Below are 24,966 nucleotides of genomic sequence, written 5' to 3'. Positions count from 1 at the left end.
GCATTGTTGTTGAAGTTTCGACGTTTCGAAACTGAGATTGTTATAGCAAAGATATGACATTGACAATACGGCATTGTACCGTCATAATTAATTGTAAATTAAATAAACAAATATGTAGTTGATGGAAGTTTATGACAAAACTTTTTGACACTCAGTTGTATCGTTGCTAAGGACTCGTAGTTCGACTTTCATTCGTTTACCATTCAAATTCATGAAATTAATTAAACACATACAATATATACTGATCTTCTTTATTTCATTATCGAACAAAACAAAATAACAGTTCACAATAACGGAGAATATCGATCGGTTGGGTTTACCTTGGTTTCAGCGCTCGGAAACAATTAACCGAACATTCACGATCCGTCGCTATGTATGTGTATGTATGTCTTTTTATTTTTTATCACCAGATTGTAGTGTAGAGGTCTTATGTACAAATTTTTGAAACAAAGAAAGATAGTTTAAGATACCACACCCCACGTACTTTAAGGAAAAAAGCCTAATAAGAGCACCAGACGTTCGCCAGTTTCATGCTGCTACGGTTACCAATGCAAACTGGCAGTGAGCAATTTTATGTTTGAAAAATCTGCCTAATCTTCCTAGAGATAAGTAAACGAGGTGGAATTGCTGGACAAAAGGAAATTTGCTGTTCTGGAGAAGGGGGGGAGGGAAATAATAAATAAATAGCATATTCCGCCTCATTTATCGTTCATCAAACTGGGCTGCACAAATGTTCCAGGAAATACAATGCGGATCGAACGCAATCCTCAATCTATGTATAATTGATTGATCGTAATGATTTACGTCTCATTGGCCATAAAGAAGGCATCCATGAGACAATGAAAAGGGAAATAGTATCATTTTACGTACTAGTGGTTGGGTTTTGTGTATGCTTAAAAAAGAAGTACTATGCTTATCCGGGGACCGTTGTGTTTGATGCGATTTGATTTTTTTTCTAATTTAGCCCTGGTTGTGAATCTACACGCTTCTAGGTAATTATAGTAAAGTCTTGCAGACATGCCAATTGCCAAAAAAGAAATTGATGACAATCGCAACTAGTTAATTTGCTTGAACAATCTTATTTACACTCCAGCCTCGCAATCACCAACGATAGAAATAATATCTCACTGTTGGACATGGACCGACAGAAAAAAGCAATTTCATGATACACAAACACCAGTTATGAACTAGAAAAGCAGGGACACACTATGATTGAAGAATGTGTAAATCAGTTTAAAATCATCGGAAGCTCTTCGGTACGGGTAACGGAAAGTTTTTGCAAAGATGAAGTGTATTTCAATTAGCTTCCCCTTATCTATTATCGCTGCACAGTAACGTAGCGAAAGAGATTCAGAGAACATCCACCATATGTACAGTATAAAATCAACAACATGTGCAATTCCGTTTCCGTTGTAGAATTCGCGTAAGTTAAGAGAAACCTTCAGCATCGGGTCGGGGAGCAGTGTGCAACAATCCTACCGTCCCTGTGTCCGGTGCACGCCGGAGCAAAGGCTGCACCGTGTGCAGCGGAAACTTGGAGCAAGAGGATCGACATGTGTAAAACCTCAAGGTCCTACTATTGTTCCGATTTATCACTAGTCTTCAAAAGTTGGCGACTAATCGGAACGATCCTGTTGCTGCTGGATTGATTTACTATCGTTGGCACTGAGCACAAAGATCGGGGAGCTGTAGTCAACGTACTTGTCCGCACCGATGGCGAATATTTTGTCCCCGTTCGTGTAATGCTTCGTCTTGTTGCTACGGCCACGCTTCAGCATCACAAACACGACAAAGATGGCGACCAGGAAGGCGGAAGCCGTTGCCAGGACGAACACGATCGTCTGGAAGGTGTTTTCCGGAATGCCGGACGATGGCTGTGCCAGTGGAACACCGACCGAGATGCGATGGGCAAATCGAGACTGTGTCATGTCCGCTACAAGCTGCCCATGATACAGTGCAAACGATCCATCGCGTACCATTTCTTCGATGGCATACGCATCGTCCACCTTGGTGCTTTCGATCAGATCGAACCTCAGTGTGACGCTGCCATCGGCACTTTCCTGCACCCGATAGTTGTCATAAATGCTGCCTATGAGCATGGACAGTTCCGTCCGAAGCGTTTCATACACATGCAGTAGTGGACGCTGCGGATGAATGTTGTTTAGTCGCAATTCGATCTCAACCACGTCGATCGGTGTGAAAAGACAAGATCGTTGGCCACGCTTGAAGGTGCTCGATAGGGGTAGCTGATTACCGGCCGCATCAACACACCAACACGTATCACCGTTGCATTGCATCGGTTCGAATGATCCGACCGTATCACAGGCCACCGGGAAGGAGGCAGCCATTTGTAGCGCTTGGCATCGTGTGGCCGAAGCACTGAGTCGTTTTGCGATCGGTTCGGCACCGTTGTCACTGATATAATTTCGACTTTCGGCGGTGCGTGCCAGCTCGATGACCTTCTCCGTCGCAGATGAGACCGATCCAATGTACCGTGGTTCTGGAGCATAGTTGGCACTGGCGACAGATACTGGCTGCACTGGTTCTAGTTCCTCATCCGCTAGATAGTTGTTTTCGTCCACCAGGAACGTGATCTGTCGGATCAGTTCTTCCATCACTGCAAAGGGGAAGAAGTAGCGCCGCGTTAATGCAATCGATCATACGATCAGCTATTGCTACACTTACCTGGATCGGTGGAGGACGTTTCAATCGAGTCACCACGACGACGTGCCTGTCGACTGCTACACTTCGGTTCGGAGCCTTTCGTCAGCGAGCCCTTCACCGGAGCCCCCTTCTTGTCTGCACACCAGCATACTCCAACGGCGGCTGGCGCATCCATGTTCGGTTGTTGTTGACTGGTTCCATTTGTTGCGCTAACCTCGGCCGTTGTAGCTCCCATCGATCCCAAACACTGCACAGGACTCCAGAAGCCAGTTTCCGGATCACAGCGTGGCTGGAACCAGGTGTTTGGTTGTCCAGCTCGTTTTGCAGCCATCGCGTTCTTCAGACGAAGCCGTTCGCATTGGGACAGTACCGGACAAACACCGTTACAGGCCTGTTCGCTGTGGAAGAGATTCTTCGACTGGCAGAATACTCCGCGCGGGAGGGTTACTGGGACGCATTTGTTCAACCGAGGGCTGAAGCGCCATCGTGTGATGCTGTCCAACTCGTTACTTTCTGCTCCCGGTTCCGCCACCTGGAGGCAGCTCTGATCGATCGACTCAAAGCAAACGTCCCCTGGGAAGAAACGTCGGAAAGTCCGTAAATTCGCTGAAACTTCAAAAAATGGTTCATTTGACCACTTACTTGTCTTGCCACAGCAAACTCCACGGTTGCTGATCGGGTTCAGTTGGCAGATGTGTGTCGATGGGCACGTGTCCGCATCGGTTTGCGGTCCACACACAATCTCACGGCCACTGGAACGCAGCGGAAGTCCTTCGGGACAGACCGACTCTCGAATTGGCACGCAAATTGGCATCTTTGGACACGGTACCGAAATGCATTCCACCTGTATAAGCTGACATTCTTCCCCGCGAGGACACGAGATCTCTCCGCATGGATCACGACATTCGCAGGTCTTGCAGCCGTTCGCATCAATCTTGTACCCATACTCACACGGTCGACATTTGAGCAGTGGACATTCCGTTTTCGGGAACAGCTCGCAGTTCGGTTGCCCATTGTTGGTGCGCGTTCCACTCTTTTCATTTCCGAACTCATCCACACACCAGCACACATTACCCGGACCGCACTGTATCGTCCGGAAGCTGCCATCGATGTCGCACTGTGCAATGTACTTCTGTTTCGGGGGAATGCCCAGCTCGGACGCTTGATGAAGTTGAATCGTTTGCAGATGCTGGCAAGCGGTCTTTAGCTGTGGCTCAACACACTGCGTCCCACAACCGTTCGAACAGCAACGTTTCGATCCGTCACAGTGTGCATCCGTGCGGCATTCGTACTCGCACGAGTCCGATTCTGAGTTCTCCGAACCAGGTGGCACCAGGAACGGACACTGACCGGGCTTTTTGGGGAAGCAAGCCGGTACTGGTGGACAATACTCTCCCTCGCAAGATACCTCAACGGAGCGACATTCTTGCCCATCCGGACAGTTGACACTGTCGCACGGATCGCGACACTCGCACGAAGGACACTGTGTGTCCGAGTCCAACACAAACCCATAATCGCATCCCATTCGGCACGTCAGATCTAAACAGCCGAGAGATTCTCGGATTGCCTCACAGCTCTTGGTAGTTGCGTTGAGTCCCCGAGTCTTGGGAATTTCCGTACCAAAGCCATCCACACACCAGCACTCCTCAATTTCGACCTCCACCAGCTGTTCCTGCACGGGAGTGGGAAGGGTTGGAACGACGAGCGGTCGTTTCAGCAACGTTGATGGTTTAATCTCCGGCTTGTCAAGATTCGCATTACCGTTCTTTGATTCGAGACGGTTGAAATCGATAATCTTGGCCGAGCGTGCCTGCACTGCCAGATAACCGGGCATGCTTGCATACAGTCCTCCGATGGCACCATCACCACCAATCATTTGTTCCGCGTCACTACTAACTGGCAAAAGTTTGAGTGTGCTGTCAGGACCAGGGTTGGCAGCCCGTCGCACACGTACCGGTGGATTTGCAGAACTTACTTCGGGAGTGGTCGACGATGTGGAGGTGGTTGTAGTTGAGGGCGCATGACCGGCGGCCGATGCGTCTTCCAGAAGTTTTCTCATCCGACGAATGCTGTTCTGTTCGATATACTTCCGCTGTTCCGATAGTTTGACCTTAGTTTTGCGGGTGACGCACTGCATTGCCTGGTAACCTCCGTCCGAGGTACAGGATGGTGGGGGTAGCGCTAATTCCATCCCTTCCACCGTACCCTCCATACGGTCAGAGAAGTCACGCAAATATTCGCACACTGCAAAACAAATGTATATTCGGTGGGTGTAATCGTGGGGTAATAATCAAATGTGCCAATGGCTTTACTTACTCGTTTGTTGACGTTCTTCGGCCACTTCTTCGTCTTCACCTTCGGTCACCAAAGGACAGCAGACACTTCGGGATTCACCGTGAAGCTTACGACATTCATGCGTCTCCATTGGACAGATGATTGTATTCGATAGCGAGCGTTTGCGGCCGTTTTCCTCCTCGTCCTGTTCGTCATCGTCGAAGAAGGTACGGCTTTGGTATTCGCGACTCCTCGGGCGATCTGGGAAAGGGAATCAGAAATGTTAATTTAAAAAACGTAAATCACACGTGATCGCTGGATACTACTTACCCATATGACAGAACAACAGTTCACCGGTAATGTTGTCTGCTAGTGGTGTTCCGATCTCGCATGGGTTTGAATACACCAGATCCGGCTTGCAGACTGGCTCGGACGAGCAAAGCCCAGAGTACGCCTCACACTTCGGATCCTTAGCCACCTCACAGTGCGATCCGCTTGGGCAAAGGTATCCCTCACACGGTTCCGAACACTCACACGTGGGACATCCGTTGTGATCATTCTTGAAACCGTACTCACACACCGCCGCACAGATGTTATGATCGCAGAGCGTTTGAGCACCATCCACACTTCGTCCTCCACTGCGACCTCCGATCATATTCTCCACACCCTCACAGTTGACGGAAGCAGCCGCTCCCATCGTTCCCTTCACTTTGTTCCCTGATTTAGGATCCACGCACCAGCACACCAACCCATTGCGGGAACATTGGCGCGTTGAGAAGCTTCCACCGGGACCATCGCACTGTGGCACATAACCACGACCCTCGCGCTCATTTACCGATAGCAACTCCGAGAGCATACGTGCCTGATGGCAAACAGTGACATTGTGTGGCTGTTGACAATTCCGTCCACACCCATCCGATTGACAGCATTTTTGCATCTGTGGACATTCCAAATCGTGGCTGCAGGGTGTTCCGCACAAGTACCCCGTACTGTCCGTCGATTCGATCTCATTCGCCCGCGGGCAGCTACCGGGCTTTTCGAATTGCAACGAAGCCGGACAGCATACGCCATAATCGTTACCACCCTGCACCAAACAGCGGTACAGCGGAGGGCAGCTAGGTTTTCCCGGATCTGTACCACACAGGAAGGGACGAATAGTGCCGGTGATCGCTAGCGGTTGTCCCGCTGGACACAGATCGTTCAGACTGCGTGCTTTACGACCTGCGGGAAGAGATAGCAAAAACATTGGTTAACCAACTCAATGGTCCAAGTAGAAGGAATCTCCATACTTACACGTCGGAATCGGTGGACAGGGTTCGGTCTTGCACTGAACCTCCTGCGGTTCACATTGTTGACCCCGGGGACATTGAATGTCCTCGCACGGATCACGGCAGCGGCACACAGGACAGCCGGACGCCAGGTCCTTTGCGAAACCGGCCGGACAGAACATACGGCAGCTGGACGCCTGACAGTGGTTATCCACCCGGGTGCAGTTGACGTCGTCCGCATGGCTACGCCTACTGCCCGTAATCTCCACGCCATACTCGTCCACACACCAGCATTCGGTTCCGTTAAGCTCGTTGGAACATTGCACCGGTTCGAAGTCCCCCAGCGCGGTACAGCGCGGTATCCGAACCGTTTGCAGCAGACTATCGCCTAATGACTTGGCGCGACGCGCCTCCGCTCGCCTCAGATGCTGACATGCGGTTAATTCTAGCGTTTCTGTTGAGAGGGACAAAACAAAAAAACGGTGAGAATTTGATTAGTTGAGTGACTTCAATGGCTAAAACTTTTAAAATGCATTCAATTTTCCAGTTCTGAAAACATAAAAATAATGTCTGAGAAAAACCTATTTTCTTTCCCAGGTGGTTTTAAATGCTACCGTTGCGGCCTGAGTTCCCGACACCATCAATCCTTCGCATACGCTCTCGACGGTGTCCATCCCGACAGCATGTGATCAATTTTGTAGCACGAGAACACTCATATTTCGACTCGACGCTACGGTTGGGCCACAAGCAGACATAACAGACACCCGATTATTATCAGCTAATTGGACGAACCGAGACCCCAACGCTTTCGGGTGGGCTGGTTTCGGTGCGAAACAGGTTTGGTTTGCTTCAATGTCCTGCGGGTCGATTCCATTCACCGTTGCAAAACTGACTGCACCCAAAACCGGCCGGCTGATCGGTCGTCCAAGTGCGCGTCGTTGCAAGGATGGTGAGCATATTTGACACCACCCCGTGTACGCTGTACGGTGCCGATGCGATACGGACACTGTATTTGTGCTACTGGTTAGCAGTCGGGCACACGGCACAAAACTTTATTCAAGGTGAATTCTACCCAAACCCGGAACGTCCTGAAGCACTTCTTCGGCATCGTCAGTTATTATAGTCCCCTCGTTTGCCAGTGCGCATCGGCGTGTCTTGTGCATGCTGTTGTCTAAAGTTTTGCCACACCGTGAAGACGCGCTCCGTCGGCAGCCTTGAGCAGGCGGGAACCCAAGACATCTGGGTGGTGTGGATAATTTGCATAAATCTACGATTGACAAAACCTGCTAGTTGGTTCGCGCGAAGGTCTTTCGGTATCGTCACCACCCGGCAAGCAGGAATGTGGTGAATATGCGACGCTAAATGAAACGCTCCGTTGCTCACCGCTTGTTTTGCTGCCACAGCCAAAGGTGGCATTCAAAGCAGGGGCAAGTACAGTGTGGTGTTAAAGTTCGGCAGATATTACAAACGAACGACTTTACCGGTGTCTATGGCACGTTGGTAGAATATGCAGATCTTCTGGGTGCTGACTTTTGCCATCATCATCACCACCACCAATACCATGCTTTGTTAACTAGTAGCAGAATGCGAACTGGATTCTGGAACGTCAAATTGCCGGTCCCCGGTGGGAACCAACCAAATTGCATTTGCATTGCCGTTGATGGATGAGTTTGAAACAAGTGAATTCTTGAACATTCAGCCAGCCAATGCCGGAACAGGGCGGAATGAAGCATTTGGTGTAAATCATGACATGAGTTGTGCACAAAACAATTCATGGCATGTTAAATACAGGGAAATAATTTAATTTTCCAGCCTTGAGTAACCAGTAATTTTGTGATTCTTTTCCATTTAAACAAACCATCTTGATAAATTATAGCAAAAGTTTTTAGCATCGAATACTGTTAACTGGTAAGAAATTAATGAACAATGTATTAAACTAAATGTAATGATTTCAATGAACAAGTAGTGTAAGTAGTTTTATTTTTTCAGTTAAGGAGGTTTGGACGATGAAATGGAAGTTATCCTCAGCGAAAGAATCAATACTCATCAAGAAACACGTGAAAAACAGTTCAATCGAGGAGCAGCTTGATCGAGGAGCAGCTTGGGTTAGTGATTCAAACACCTTGTATGACGGGCATAATATTACTGACCTTTTCAAGGACGGGATATTAAAACTCTAAAAGTGAATATGAAGCTCCTGTTTCATACAGAGGCGTGCAGTTAATCCCGACCACGTGAGAGTTCGAGTTTCAACCTATTTAAGGACTGAAGAGCTACCTCTTGACATCGATAAACGATAAATCGTTTGCCAAAAAAGTGTCCGATTTCAAATAACATCCCTTTTTTTTTGTCTCGCTTTCAAATAAATGGCTTTGCATGATTTAAACACAGTTCTCTAGTACGGAGCATTGAAGTCGGTCAACCACTTCACATCAAAACCAGCCTGCAACTGGAGCACTGGAGTCAAAATGCGACCGAACTGGTTAGTGGCCAAAAATAAAGTATCTTATGAAACAAAGATTCAAGCCTCACCGTTACACCTACAAAAAGGGGAGAGAGAAAAAAAACAATCCTCACTTGCATACCCTGCACTTTTCCATTGCACAACAACGACTGCACGCCTTTCACAGCCACAAATACACAGATAATGTGATTACTTTCTTTCCTGCATCCAGTAATAGAAAAAAGGTGAACGAATAAAAGCTCGAAACATTGGCCATGGGCGCCAAAGCATCGCCATCAACTTCCACCCGACTAGGTTTACGATCGCACTCTTTCGGTCTCTAAAAATGGAAAGTACACTTTGTGGCCGGTGGTCAATGTTGACCGGTTGTCCGCACCCTCGCTAGCAGCTCAAGTTGGTCCGAGGGTGCCGTGAATGATGTTAGCGAAAGTGCAACGATTATCCTACTAGCAGCTATACAGCCGGTCGGCCAGCTCGGTGGCCACAGATGCCTGGGAAAAGTGGATGTCGACGACCGGGGTAAAGCTCTGCGACTTGCTGCTCCGAGTGCCAGAAAGGGGTGTGGGGCGTTAATTTTGTTGTGAAAATCTAAAATTGCCAACTAAGTGGAGTTTCAGTTTATGCTCAGCGTGATGAACGTTTGTTGTCGTGCCGGCCACTCTTCCGGCTGGGATGAGTGTCGAGCGATGAGTGTGTTGTGTGGTGTGTTTGGTGTACTCTTCCAGAACAGAACTGATGATGATCGTTAAAGTTGTAGTACTAACTTGTGGGGAGGGTGAAGTTGTTTTCGTTTTTTCAAGCAAAATCAAACCAAAACCCTCCAAACGCACAAAAGAACTGGAGTGCTACCTTCATAGATCGAAGGCTAATTTGGAAGGAAAGTTTGGAAAAAGTTTAAGCCTTCTGATGCTACTTTGGTACAATTTTCTAACATGATTCCATAATGAGCTTAAGTCATACACAAACTCATATTTAAAGTGTTTTTTTTTCTTCTTTTGCCCTTGTGAAGCCTTGCGGAAAAAATGGAAATGAAAAACTCCAAAATCACTTTCCTTCATCCACACTCCCACACCGACAAGGTTTAGAAGGACGGCAACAATGACAAGCGCTCATGGGAAGTTATGGGATACAACGTAAAATGGGTAGAAAGCAAAACTGGTACGAAGAAAAGTAATAAGCTCCGAGAGCAACGAGAATGGCGGCTTTGTCTTCGCAAGCAATGGGCACACGTCAATTTCCCACATCCACTGGGTTTAGGTGGCTCACTTTACATGAAACTCATCTGCCAGGGTCCAAGGTGGATAAAGGTATGGCGGAGGATCCTTCAAGCTTTTGACGACATTTTTCATGGTTATGGGATGTGATGTAAATGTTATCACTATTTTACGATGCTGTCGAACAAAAGCTGCCGCACCAACCGGTGGAGGACGAATTTTTAACAACGAAAGTGATTTGAACTGAGCATAAATATGTGTACTTTGCCTGCAAAAGGATGGAACATGTTTGTTTATCTTTTCGATGGACCCACGACGCTCCGTCCGCCCAGCTTCCATGAAGTGGCGAAACTCGTAGCGTGACAAAATGGGTTGCAGCAATGTGCAGAACGTTCTTTACTGCTCACTTGAGGTAGTTGAGTATTGTTCCAAAGTTTTGCCATTGTGTTGTCGGAAAATCTCGGCAGTGTATTTGTCCCACAACTGCCAACAGCTTGTTCGGTGTGTATCGTTGGACTAAGTTTTACCAAAGCAATATGAAGTTTGGGAGCTTACAATCTGGGTGAAATGGGTGAAACCAAATGGGATGAAAAGTTGTCCTTTACCTTGAAGAAATTCAATTACACATTTATTCCTGTCACGGCGAGACTTGCACCTACGACACACGATAGTGAGATCTCGCAGTCAAACAATGCGCATTTCGGGGACGCTATAGCTCAGTGGTTTGTGGTGGTGGTGGGAAAAGTTCTTCACAACAGCAGGTTGGAAACTTTCCCAGATGAATTGGGTGATGGTTTAAAGTAAAACCATATATATCTTACTAGTTTCCCATTTCCCCTGGGAATAGCATGATTGAGTGTTCAAAGAACCACATCAAATCATAACTGCCATAGCTATGCCGCTCTGGAAGCTGTAAGGATAAAAAATGTTCAAAATTCCAACAAGCAAAACAAGGCGCCGATTGGAGTAATCAAAAACATAGACCAATTTATATGTATAAGTTCAAACCATAATCGTCAGGGTAATATGCTTACCATGCGTTTTCTTTATCCCTTCTTACTTGACTACGTTCTCGTTTAAAATTAGAGTCGAACTGTGCTTTAGCTTTAAGATGCTGGTAAGCAATTTTTGAGAAGTTTTTGTCGGTAAGTGGCCCAAATTAAGAGATGTATGAATGGAGGAGTGGGAGGTCGAAAGGGCGAGAAAGTCAGGACTAAGGTTCAAAAAAAAAGGAACAAACTGCGAATCTTTTCGGTCGAGATCTGGGTCACTCTCTGAAACCGTTGATCAACCTTTAGCGAACATCAGCACTTAACGAAGATCAAATTAAATTCAAAACTGGTGCTAATGGAACAGTACTCACGTTTGATGAGACATGATCTGCTGGGCTGCAGTTCGTTAATTTTTTTTAGATTTTCTATTTTCGATAAGATATTTGTCATTCAACAGAATGATGGCCTACACAAGAACTGATGTGCAAAGTTTTGAGCGGCATTTTTTTACAATAAAAATGTCATTGTTTAAGCTCAATCCTAGCTCTTGGCAGGACTTGTATCATGCGTCTTTAGCGTGGAAGATTGCTTCTCGGATGTAGGATTCATACGAAATGAAAATTGGCCACGCAGACAGCGAAAGGAATGGTTCGACGAAGAGTGCACTCGTGCACTATCCGAGAAGATTGCAGCACGCGCCCTCATGCTTCAGCATGAAACCCGTCAGAACGTGAAAAACTACAAACGACTGAGGAGACAGAGGTTTTTAAGAGTCAGACGAAAAGCTGGTGGAGCAGCTCTCTCAGTCGGGGGACGCCCATTCGTTTTACAGGAGGTTGAAGGCACGGAGTGAATTTGCTCCTAAAACCGCGATGTGTCGGGACGCAGACGGACAGGAGAGTTTGATGCAAGTAGCAGAACAAGCCAACAGCAGCAACAACAACATCAGTGAGAGCAATAGTGCAGAAGACGAAGTGCGCCCCCATCTGGATGAGGGGCCAGCGCCATCAAGTAGCTTAAAAGCCACAAGGCTGTTGGTAGTGATGGACTGGCGGCCGAGCTCTTCAAGATGGGTCCGGAGAGGCTTACCGTCGAAATGCATCAGTTGCCGGAGGAGTGGAAACTGGGAGTCATTCACCCAGTCTACAAAAAGGGCGACAGACTGGAATGCTCGAACTATCGTGCCATTTCAGTCCTTAATACCGCCTATAAGACCCTGTCCCAGATGTTGTTCTGCAGACTTGCCCCCCCCCTTGTTACAGATTTCGTCGGCAGCTACCAAGCGGGGTTTGTTGGAGGCAACTCCACCCCCGACCAAATCTTCACTCTTCGGCAGATCCTCCAGAAGTGCCGAGAGCACCAGATCCCTACGCACCACCTGTTTATCAATTTCAAGGCGGCCTACGATACCATAGATCGGACTGAACTATGGAACACCATGCAGCAGTACGGTTTCCCTGGGAAGCTGGTACGGCTGCTAAAGGCCACTATGGACGGGGTGCAGTGCAAGGTGAGAGTTTCGAGCATGCTGTCGGAATCGTTCGAATCTCAACGGGGTCTGAGGCATCTTGGGACTGTTGTAACTTCGGATAACGATATCAGCAGCGAAATCCGGAGACGCATTGTTCTGGGGAATCGTGCCTACTACGGGCTCAACCGTCTGCTGAGATTCAGAAGACTTCGAGACCGCACGAAATGTGACACATATCGCACACTGATTCGCCCGGGGGTCCTACATGGCCACGAGTGTTGGACCATCTATTTGAGCGTCGCATTCTCCGGACTATCTTTGTGTTCGAGCATGGAGTGTGGAGAAGAAGGATGAACCACGAACTTGCTGAGCTATACGGAAATCCGGACATCCTGACTTTAGCAAAGACCGACAGGATACGATGGCTGGGGCATGTTATGAGGATGCCGGACGCAGCACAGCGAGTTTGTTGGCTGGATCAGGTGAAGGGTGACCTATCGGAGATCAGGTGCCTACATGGATGGGAAGCTCCAGCCAGGGATCGAGTTTCCTGGGGATCTATTGTTGACCGGGCCAGGTCTCGACCACGTGCTCTTTAAAAGAGCTGGCCAACATGAGCATGTGGGATTCAAATGTCCTTCCCTTAAATCCCCTCCCTGCCCTCCGTGGTCTAATAGGACACTACGAGTTTGGAAGACCGATAAAAACAGAGCGCTTCGTAACCATCGCCGCAACAGTAACCCTATCACCTTTCGCATTTATAAATATGCAGCTGGTGCCTACCGAGCTTACAATCGGTGGCGCTACGCATCTTATGTAGTAAGATTGCAAGATCGTTTCTCTTCCGACCCTAGATCTTTCTGGCGTTCCATGAACTCGCGCCGCAAACAACATGGCATCCCTTCTACGATATCCTTAAACGATGATACTGCCTCCTCCATCGCCGAACAATGCCATCTTTTCGCCTAACACTTCTCCAGTGTGTTTGTCGACCCTCGCAACCGTACAATGTCTTTGGCTGATGGTCTGTTATACACTCCTCGTGACATCTTCTCCCTCATGTTCCATGAGGGAGAATGTTCCTATAAACACCAATAATGTCCTGTCTTCCCTTGCTAACCTCAAAATGTCTTACTCTCCTGGCCCAGACGGCCTTCCGTCGTCTGTCCTAAAAAAGTGTGCTTCCTTCTTTGCCCCCCTCTTGTCTCGTATCTTTACCAGATCGTTTCAGGAAGGCGCCTTTCCGAGAATTTGGAAGTGTGCTTGGCTGATCCTTAAACATACAAAGGGTGACCGTTCAGTATGCTCCAATTATCGTGATATTTCCTTGCTCTGTTCCCCATCTAAAGTCTTGGAAGCTATAGTTCACTCCTCCATTCTTCCTGTTATTATCCCCCTCCTATCCCCTCATCAACATGGCTTCATTCCCAAACGCACTACTTCATCCAACGTTATGTGTCTTGTTTCCGCTGCCTTTGTGAATATGGCGTCCGGTTGTCAAACCGACGTCATATACACGGATTTTAGAGCAGCCTTCGATAGCATACCGCTTGATCTTCTGATGTCCAAACTTGCAAAGCTTGGTGTCGGGGGTCAGCTGCGTCCTGGTTTGGCTCATATCTTCAAGGCAGATCGTATAAAGTTAAAGTGTTGTCCTGTTTTTCCGACTCCTTTGAAGATCCTTCTGGGGTTCCTCAAGGGAGTGTCCTTAGCCCACTCATATTTTTGTTGTCTCCTTCAAGATGCCCTTAATACCTTCTCAGTGTGGTGTCTTAACAATGGCCTTAATCTGTGTCTTGATAAATGTTGTGTTATTTCGTTTGGGAGATCTTCTAAGATCCATCACAACTACACCCTTCATGACACCGCCATAGGTCGAGTAACTTCCGTGAAAGACTTGGGAGTGTGGCTGGACGAGACTCTCTCTTTTAACGTACATGTTGATCATGTTGTGGCCAAGTCCAATAAAGCTCTGGGTCTGATTGTTAGACTGTCCTCAGAACTTAGAGACCGCTTATGCCTGAAGGCTTTGTTTTGTTGCTGGATCCGATCCACCTTGGACTACGCCACCGTTGTCTGGTCTCCCCCAGGCTCGACTGCAATGGCCAGGCTGGAGAAGGTTGCAGGATGCAAAAGGTTATCAACTGACCCCTCCATTCTATCCTGTTCGCTGTCGGCTTCTTGGGCTGGACTCTATTGAAGCTCGTCACTCCCACCTCCGATCATGCTTTATCGCAAGTCTCCTCTCCAATGATCTGGATGTTCCATCTCTTCTGTCAGCCATCCCCTTTTATGCCCCATCCCGCCGTCTACGCGATAGACCTCCCTTACACATCCCGTCCCGCCATACGCGAAACGGTTCAAACGAACCTTTTTTAAGAGCGCTATCGGTCTTCAACAACGCGTACCACCTGTTCGACTACAATGTCTCCGTGTCCCATTTTCGTTCTCGTCTACGTGACTCCTCTTCCTTGCATCCTCGTTAGTGTCGTGTGCAATTTTTTCAATCCCCCTATTGTCCCCCTCACCATCCTTAGGTATTAAGACAATTTTTGTGTAGCCCATGAGGCAGACAAAATATTAATCTAAAATAAATAAAATAAATAAACTAAATGCTATTGTGGTTTTATAAAAGAGGACTTCATTACTTTGACTTGTTTGCTCGTACACTATATTTACATTTATGGTAGTTACTAAATCTGCGGCATCCCATCCTAAATCACACATTTTATCTTAACAACAAAGAAACAACCAGTTATAGCCCTGAGTAATTCCGACTCATTTTCTCTCAGTTCCTGTTGTTGGATGATGCCACAACCGACCAACCCACACACACACACACACACATGGCTTGTCTCGCGAAATGGTCTCGCAGTTGTTGCGTAATGTTGTCGTTGATTGACGCGACACAACTCCAGCCAGGGCGGCCCCGGCTTGCCAACACGTTTCGATTGCGCGAATCGCCTAAACTCAGGAGGGAAGCGTGTTGGCTAGCGAAAGGAAACGAATAGAAAAAAAAAGCCGACCCGATGATTTCATAACGCGCAGAAACAAATGCCTCTGGTGGGGGAGGCGACCGAGTGCTGTATGTTAAGGAATTCGACAGAGTCAGGTTGATGTCATCCGTTGCGCATCGCTGCATTCGGTGATCGATGGGGTGACAAAAAGCATTCCACCGTTTCCAAGATATTAAGGCTAATTTGTGAACCAAAGTGGAGGTTTGCATTTTAATTTTGGCACATCGATCGCTGCGCGCAGTTATTTATTATCATTCTTCGAGCGAGGGGTAGTGGAGGCCGCCCTTCGAAAATTACAAAATCCATCCTATCGTGACTGATAGCCATATTCGGCTGATGAAGGATGGGAACCGTAGGAAAGCAAAAAAAAAAAGAGACCAAGAAACCACACCCCATACACTACAGAGGCCCTTGGAATGCAGCGTTAGACAGTAGCGTGATGGGATGGTCAGCCCTTGTAACGGATCGGAATGTGGTGTGATAATTAAAAAAATGCCTCCTCACCCAGTGTTACCCACCAAACTGCCGTCGTCCCCCATGCCTTTTGGAAGGATCTGGAAGGGTGACATTTTTACAGCAATTGTTGATTGCGTACTGCACCGTCGTTACAGACGTTCATGGGAGGGAGCAATTCATTTGGAGTGGCAATTTAAAAAAAACACACACACACATACACGGTGAATTGTAATTCAAACGTACGAAGCGTCAATTGAAAACAGTTGATCAAGCGAATGGGTTTTGCACGGAAACTGTTGAACTGTGGAAAAATAACATCGAATTCTTGTTAATTTTGTGTTAATGATGTGCAACGCAAATATTATCTATAAATTGTTATACTGTATACTGCATTTCGTAAGCAATTTATATTTCCGTAAGTAAGTTACTAAAGCACAGAGTCCCACTATTGCTGGCGTTGCAGTTGAAACGCTATAAAACTAAACCAACCAAGTTTCCTTATTCCTGGGAAATGGATGCAACAACAATCAAGTGCACTTTACCTCGTCTTTTATTCCTATTTATTCCAACGCGATAAGCCATTGTGCAGTGGAATGGCAGTGGAACACAACGTACAAAGTATGGAAAATCCCAAACGCATTCAACCGTCGCGCGGACGACGACGTCGACAACCATTTAGAAGTGTTTTTAATTTTCCATCATTACTTGAAGGGTCCTTGGACGAAACGGTTTCATGCAGGAGGGCGTCCGCACCGTGCATGCCACGGTGTCATAAGTTATTTTGCTTCTCCCTTTCAGTTTCTATGACCCCTCACACCCCAGTTGGAGTTGGAGCCAATTGCAACACGATTCCCGACGCCCAGGAAGCGGAGTGTTAATTACGAACGCAAAATAATAATAAAACAGTGAGCACACACAAACAAATGGCCACGCGATTGTTTGGCGTGTACCGTCCGTGGGGCCCTTACACTACTCGAAATAATGGTTTTCCCTCCTTTACGGGGCAACACAAGCCAAGGTCGAGAAACGTTTGACGTTTGCGAGCGTTTCGCATAGCGTGTGTTGCCTTTATGATGAATTTTGCCGCGCGATTAGTATTCACCCGCATGTACCTTTTTCTATCGGCGGTTAGTATGTATGCGATTGATGTCTAGTAGCATGGGAGTTGCCACGGTGGGGACCAGATCTTTCCCATTCCCAATACTAGTCTTGTTCGAAGTCTGACCAGCAGTACGACGTTTCGCTTTCATCACACCGTGCGCCTCACGCACACTCAAATTACCAGAACCGTTCGATCCGTTAACGTGTGTTTAATTTCACCGAAACTGAAAGTCTGTTTCGACCGGGCATGCTCGTCAGGCCCGGAAACCATCAAAGCGGAAGCTGTTTGCACGATTGCACGATGATGTTAATAATAGACAGTTAATTGGAGATATCTGTTTTTTTCCTCTTGCTATTTCTGAGGAAAAATTTTGCTCATGATCATGGGCAATTTAAGATAGGCAAATTTTCTTTTCCAACTTTACAAGAAGAGTACGACGTTTCGCCGTTTGCCAATCCGGATGAGCTCGTATCGGTGAATGAACCCATGTAAAGACTGTTGCCAATTTACTCAAGCATTTCAACAATATGTGGTAGCAAGAATAGCAGATGAATAAATTATAGCAAATGAAAGACAGCAATAGTTTAGTTTAAAATGTAAAGAAACCATTTTGGGTGGTCCGGTTTAAGTGGCGACAGCGATGCGACTCTTCACAAGGCAGCACTGGGGTACGAATCCTATCTCGAACCATTCCTCGTAATTAGGACTGACGTTCGAAGTAAGCGGTATCAGGCAAGCACAGTAGGTCACCGTTTGATGGCAGGTGCGATCTAGTAGGTCGTTAAGCCAAGAAAAGCACACAAAACAAGCAACAAACGATTTCTGAGTTCTTTTAGGTTACAAATCTAGTGACAAATCATAATTTGAATACAAGATTACAAGATTTATTTGGTGGCAGTTTACAAGATCTCGTAAAATAGCCGGTTTTTAAGCCGTATCACTTAAAACGATAACTGTGAATTTTCTTTTTCAAAAATCAGCAAAATTTGCCCACTGGATGTATGAAAAATACTTCGAATGCCGACATCATTTCTTCAATCATCAATGACTCCGTTTGTAAGTCATACGCGAAAAGATGGCAAATCCGCAATTTAAAAAGCAATTCTCTTCTTCCTCTTTTTCTACTACCAAAACTAGGTCAGCGTCACGTGGAGTGGAAAATAGGCAAGCGCTAAGAGTATTATAAAACATCACAACAATGATGTCTCGGCGCAAGCACTGTCCAATAATTTCACCCCATTTCGTCGTCGGCAGAGAAAAGCGATTTGATGTTTCTTTTGCACCGCTTGGTTGGCCACAGGCGGAAAACCCTATATAATATTTCAGCCTTCGCCTTTGTGAACCATTCTGCTGGTCCGGTCCAGCTTCATGTCGCCAATCGCCAATAATCAATCACTCTTAGTAGCGGAACGGCACGACAAACTCGAACCCCGGCAATCGTTTCGGATCGACCGTAAGCTTCCGCGTGTGTGCTGCTGGAGCAATAAGCATGATACATCCACTACTAATTCGCCGACAAAAATGTATACTATATAAAAAATCGTCCCGCTTCGTCTCACCGATTGATTAGTGAAATGGTCCTCGATATCCTCCCCCAAGGGGGTTTCGTGATGTTGAGCTGTTGTGGTTTTGCGGTTGGGGCGCGCTTTCCGGACTGACCTCGATAGCGGATTTGACCATGCGAGGATTCTTGACGCGTCAGAGTGGCCCAATTTGGAAAATGGGTAGCGTACAATTGCCGCACGTGTGGAAAAGATCGGTGGATGGCGGTGTGGTTTGATGGGAACGAGGCCGTCTCAATGTCGATACCGAGACGGTCTAGTAAAACCGATTGTAAACAGCGGTGCTATTAAAACAATCACTCAGACACACACACACACACGCACACGTGGCCATTAAACAATAGTTCAGCTGATTGTCGACATTGTGGCATATTTTCTTGCTAACCATTTCCACGAAAGGCTGCTGCTGGGTTCATTTTTTTACACCTCAGTGACTTTACGCGGGCAGCAAAAAAACAAAACGGGAGCAAGCGACGAACCCACCACCACACGGGGCCTGACGATAGTTTGAACCGGTATCACAGTTCCGACTAAAAGCTCTCTTTAATACATCTATTTTCCTTTCCATCCTTCCGCGGGAAAAGTTAGTAGCGTTACAGTTTTTAATCGTTGCAGGAGAAAACGAAAAAAAAACAAACGTAAAACAAGAATAAAGTCACTAATTTCTTTTCGGTTTCGGTCTGACCATTGGATGGATGGCGTGACACACACACACACACACACACACATAGTGTGACCGAGTTCCATTGCGTGCTATTATTGCGAATTGTTGCGAAAGTTTTTACCTTTGGCTAAATCTACGTCTTCGTCGTCTTCGTTCTCAATGGAAAACACTTGGCCGTCCAGTGCCTATGCCGGTGTGGCTAAGATTTATGGCAGACTCTGTGGCGCTTACTAATGGGCCACGGTGCTGTCCAGCTGTTATCTATGCAAAGGCAATGTGGGTTCCCCTTTTTCCCTACTACCTGGAGCTGGGCTCGAAAGTCGCCGGGTTCCTGCAGGGTGTGGAGTGGTGTGTCATATTAGCATACAATCGATCGAGGTCAAAACGTGTGCAAGTACGGCAGATGTAAGGAGAAAGTGCCTCCTTGCCTTGTGTTACTTGTGGAGATTGAACAGTACAAACAGAAACGAATGGTGTTTGGTAGTAGAAAACGAATGTTCACAGTATTTGGCCTTTGGGGAGAAAGAGACACGTCTCGTGGAGGAAGTCACACTGTGAGTGAATTTTTGTTGTTGTTTTGCTATATGTTTTGTACATTATCAATTGCAAAGGCATTGGTGGTGGTATGTACATGCAGCATGCAGTACGGGATGTACACTTCATACGTATGCATGCATCACAAGCTCAGCGTGTAGTGAACGATCCCTATACATCGTTGTCGTTTTTTTTTATTGCTGTTATGGCTCTCCTCTTTACTTCTGCTGAATCAGCACTCGAACACCAACAGGGGGAGCGTTCGTGGCGAACGAACGGGAGAAAGCAATAGTGATTGAAGAAGAAACGGATCCAACGGGACACATCCAACTTTCTCCCCGAGGTGCGCACGGGTTCACTTTCACCCTCGAACGGAATCATCGAAGAAATCGAATCTCATCGCTCAAACCGGACCTTGACGTATACCGAAACGGGTTCTGTTTTGTTTCGCTCATAGTACTTTGGCACCGACCGACAGCGTCACTTCCGGATTTCCGATGTGTTTTTGATGTCTTTCCACTTGGCACGAGTTTTCCCCACTCTTTATCTAGGTGTTTTTTTTTTTTTTTTTTGGTTGTAATGCATGACTTGGTCAGCTCTCTTCATGGTTGATATTTGGTCAATTTTTATCTCTACATGGTGCGGTTGACTGAACATCAGGATATTCGATCGAGAAACCGATCAAGGTTCCATTTCGTTAGCTGAAAGGGCACAAATTGAAGAAGAGCAAGAGGGTCTAGTTTATATGACTTCTAACGGCACTCACCTCCTTTCGGTCAAGCTCGAAAGCATGCCAAGGCAGTAGCACGTCATGGTTGAATAACGCCGTGCAACGCAACGTTCCGAACTGCTGCTGGTCTATGCTGTTACCGGGAATTGTTGATGTTTACGAGCTTTTAAGTGATGCCATTGGGCCGTATTTTATGTGTTCACGCGTTTTGTTTTCGCACAACAAGCTAATACTGCTTCACACTTAATTAATATTAGTTGTATGTAAAGGTTTTTCCCGGTATGTATCATGCGCTACATATTTCTTTGTTATACACTATAAGGACAGTGATGAGTAAAACAACAATATCGTCTAATTGTGTATGCATCGTGAGCTAAAGTTGCGCTTATTCAACGAATAAAAGTATAAGCTCCGGCAGCCTAGAAACATCTAAGGGAAGCACGGTCCCACGGTTCTCGTTTACTATAATCTTGTTAAATGTAAGATGAGCATGATCGACTTTCTGAGAATCTACTTGGCACAAATGGTTCTGAGGATCTGGGTCCTATATGGCCACGAGTCTTGGACCATCCGAGCGGATGATGCAAACGCTCTTGGCGTGTTTGAGCGTCACGTCGCATGAGCTACCTGAGCTTTACGGAGAACCGGACATCCTGATGGTAACAAAGACCGGCAGGATACGGCAGGATTCAACACAAAGCTTACACGTCCTGCTTGATCGCTCACAAATCATACATCTGACCTGTCATATTTTTAAACGTCAAAGTGACACACAAGAACAAGGTAACTAGCTATACTTGACAAGGTCAAGCTATACACTCGCGTTTACAATATTAATAATAATTTCATTGCGACAAAAGAGGATGTTTGTTGAATTTTACATTTTCAAAATAATTAAATATAAATTAACATCTTAAATGAAACGGCTTGTCGATCAATTTTAATTTAAATCAATTTTAAGGCCGTGAACTTTTACTTGCTCAGGCTGTTGTTGAAAATACTTAAAAAGTTTTTAAACTGTAGTATTCAGTTTACTTAAAAAGCATGCTCGAGGTGAACAGAAGGAAACGATCAAATTCCACTCACCAGTCGGTATCTTCTTGGTAATTGCTTTTCATCGATCCATGCCACCAACGACAATAAGCTTCGAAATTCTAATAACGTTATGCTTTGCTTTAGTCATAGAAAAAGAAAATACTTGCCGCTAAAGAACAAACTTTGCCCGAACGAACAATTTGTGCCGCTCAACTGTAGACGAAGCACCGAAAGTTTGTGTTTATGATCTGATAAATTGTTATTCTCCAAGATGCCCTTACGGCCTAGAACGGGCAGCAAAACTTTGTGCCAAAAAGATCCCATTAGGTTGGCGACTACCAGCAACAGTGAAAACGGTGCGCACAATACGATGGAAAATTCGGTTTGTGACTTTCCAGAACTCATTAGTGTACTTTTGGCTTTGTGGAAAGACTGCTAGTCTTCAAAAAAAAAAATAGAAAAAATAAAACAAGGACAACCGAAAGTGACATAAAAACTTTTCCAGCATTTAACGGCATTCGGTGCGAACTTGAGTAACCGTGAGCCGAAGCTTTTACACGGGGGGCCGGAGACTTTGTCTCGGTAGCGTTTCCGTTTATCGCAAACCAAGCGATGCGTATCGTCAATTACATTTTACCACAAAAGCCTCAAAAAATGCTTCATCAAAAAAACAAAACCACAACACATACACTGATACACACAGCTAAAAAAGATGAGATAAAGCTTGCGAGTTCCTAACGTATTTCGAGGGATGTTTCCGCTTTGCACGCCATTTCCTGTAAATGGCTGCCGCCGCACCGTTACTGCAACGTAATGGTGGCGCCTTATCATTGCCGGGTGAGTCACAAGGCGTAACACTGGGGTGGTTCCTTGATGTGGTTCCTCGAGCTCGTCGAACAGTTACGACATTGGGGCATTGTTTTGTACCAAATTTTGTAGACGCTAGGCATCGCGAAAAGCGAAACGATTCAAACAAACCGGCAAACAAATCAGATAAACTTCAATTCAATTTGCTTCCACATTGTTACTCCCGCTGCCAATGTTCCGAATTGCCAAAGGTGAATTGATGGATGCTGATTGTTAAGTGCTACACAGATATGGAATTGGTTGGGAAATGGTTTTTTTTCTTGGTGTGTGTTGTTTTCGTATGAAGCCTTTCGCTGAATTAGACGAGAGCCTGCTGAAGGATTAACGTGCATTACGCAAATATTATTTTGTTTGTAGAAAAGTAAAAGTGATAATCGTTCTCTGGAAATGTGCCGCATCGTTGTATAAAAAAAAAAACAGCATCTTATCATATGACATGGAGCCAATCGTTGTTGATTGTATATGGGATAGAAGCATTACTTACCACTACTACTAATACTGCCACTATTACTATTGCTATCGTCTAATGGTGTACTATCACTAGTGGTAATCTGGAGACACAGCAGTCCAGCCACGATAAGCACCAGGGCCCCGTGGCGTTGGAAGCATTTGTCCAGCAGTCGATCGATCAACTTCATCCTTCTCTGCACATCGAGCTCCCGTTCGCTCCGGTCCTTGGGTCAGGTAACTGGTGGAACAGAAGAAAAAGAAAGCAAACCATAATGTTAGTACAGTACAGTGCGTTATCTGGCACACGAGATAGAGTTTCATGTCGGAAAATCAGAACACCATCAGAGCAATCGGCTGCAGTTGATAGAGTAAGGGCCATGCCTCCACGGAGCACCAAAACGCTGGATATCACTTGAATCATGCACATACACAATGCCCCACAAAACGATAGCCCGCAATGCGAGGATGCGTCCACCGGACAAAGGAATCCGCACGCTCTGCACGCTCATTAAGTCGCCTGTGGTTGTGCACCGTGGCCTGGCCCTGGGGCTGTGTGTGTGTGTGTAAGCATGCACGTACGTAAGCCTTTTGTGGCCATTCGCAGACGGATGGGTTATCCAAGCGTGCACAGTTCCACCATTGGCAAAACCGTAAGGCACGGTTACGGTTCACACATGGCTATGCGATTGCGTTAATCATCGATCATCAAGTCTACTCGGTAGCACTCGGGGCTGGGGCACTCGGGAAGGCACCGCCAGCGTTCGTCCGCGTGCATCCATTTTCCGCTAGGCCATCCGTAATCGGATTATGGAAAATCCGGCCAACCGTTACGACGGGTGGCCGTATGCCCGTAAGACGCCGGTCAAAGCACTCACTCATTTCGGTACGATCGGTGCTGCGATACACATTGCATTGTACGGGAGTGGCTGTTTTTGTTTTTAGCCTTGCGTAGACGAATGTACACGCAAGTCGAGGGAAAACTTTTACTTTTTACTGCCGTCGCACTGTGTCGTTTTCCTTCGATGAATGTGGAAATCTCACCGATAGGCAGTGGACAAACAGCGCTTTGGCGTAATAATGGCACCGAAAATCCGACCTGAGGCCAGGTATTTCAGAGTGTTTAAACATTCATGTTTTCAGTGCACGTTTCCATGCGACGTGCGGTAGATGTTGACGCTTTGAAGTTGTGCATATGGTCGAGTTAGGAACTATCACGTGTCACGTAGGCGTTACGCAGTTGGAAATGTATCACGACACGTTTGGAAATGTAACGCAATAGGAATGGCCAGAGAAACGCTGGAAGGGTATCAATAAAGAGCAGTTAAAAAGTGCATCCTATTGATGGCATGGTGTCTAAGATTTGCTATCTTGACAAATGATAAAATTGAAGGTGAACATTCTTAAAATAAAATAGTAATATTTAAAGTTCTTCTTCTTCTTGGCCTGCTTAGGATTGAGCACGTCGTGTCGACATGGCCAGGTCTCCAATCAGTTTCCACGAAACTCGATCTAGGGCTGCAGTCTTCCATTCACGGCTGCATCCGATCTCCGACAGGATAGACTCCACTTGATCCAGCCAACGAGCTCGCTGTGCTCCTCTACGCCTCGTGCCGAACGGGTCGCTGATGAGCTTCTTCTTGGTGGTATGCCAATGTATCCTTCCGGCTTTGACTACCGTCAGGATATCAGCACCACCAAACAGCTCAGCTAGCTCGTGATTCATTCTCCTTCGCCACACGCTTTACTCGCACACACCGCCAAAGATAGTCCTTTTGGCGTCCTCCGTCAGCATAGTCCAAGACTCGTACCCGTACAGGACTACCGGACGTATCAAGGTGCGGTAAATCGTGCATTTCGTGTGTTGTTGGAGTCTTCTGGATCGCAGGAGTTTGTGGAGTCCGAGGTAGGCACGATTCCCCTGAACAATGCGTCTTCGGATTTCGCTGCTTACGTTGCAGAACTCCTCTTCCACCTCGAGATCGTCGCCGTCAACTGATACTCTGCTTCCAAGCCGGGCTCTATCTCCGACAAGCAGGTATTTTGTCTTCGTCGCATTGATGCTCAATCCAATTCTATTGGCCTGCTGCTGCATGGTGTTCCATATTTCGGTCCAATCTATGGTATCGTAGGCCGCCTTGAAGTAAATGAACAGGTGGTGCGTAGGGATCTGGTGCTGCCGGCATTTTTGGAGGATCTACCGCA

At 46.5% G+C, this 24,966-nt stretch overlaps 3 protein-coding genes across 3 annotated transcripts in view; all 3 read right to left on the bottom strand.

Moving 5' to 3' along the window:
- LOC126558569 (annexin B10-like) overlaps positions 1–24,966 on the bottom strand; it is a 292,795-nt gene that overhangs the window by 44,462 nt on the left and 223,367 nt on the right. The window lies entirely within an intron of this gene.
- LOC126557740 (regulator of G-protein signaling 7-like) overlaps positions 1–24,966 on the bottom strand; it is a 279,291-nt gene that overhangs the window by 55,168 nt on the left and 199,157 nt on the right. The gene's annotated exons all lie outside the window — the stretch shown is intronic.
- Positions 1,617–22,999, bottom strand: LOC126556679 (uncharacterized). The gene is made up of 7 exons (XM_050212096.1): positions 22,799–22,999; positions 6,232–6,660; positions 5,269–6,159; positions 4,981–5,199; positions 3,307–4,908; positions 2,686–3,237; positions 1,617–2,617 (listed from the first exon to the last, which is right to left on the bottom strand). Exons 1-7 carry the CDS (start codon positions 22,950–22,952, stop codon positions 1,617–1,619), a joined length of 4,848 nt encoding a protein of 1,615 aa, XP_050068053.1. The 5' UTR covers positions 22,953–22,999.

The sequence above is a fragment of the Anopheles maculipalpis genome, chromosome 2RL (assembly GCF_943734695.1).
Source record: "Anopheles maculipalpis chromosome 2RL, idAnoMacuDA_375_x, whole genome shotgun sequence".
Lineage (NCBI taxonomy): Eukaryota > Metazoa > Arthropoda > Insecta > Diptera > Culicidae > Anopheles > Anopheles maculipalpis.
This window is presented reverse-complemented; position numbering and strand designations above follow the sequence as displayed.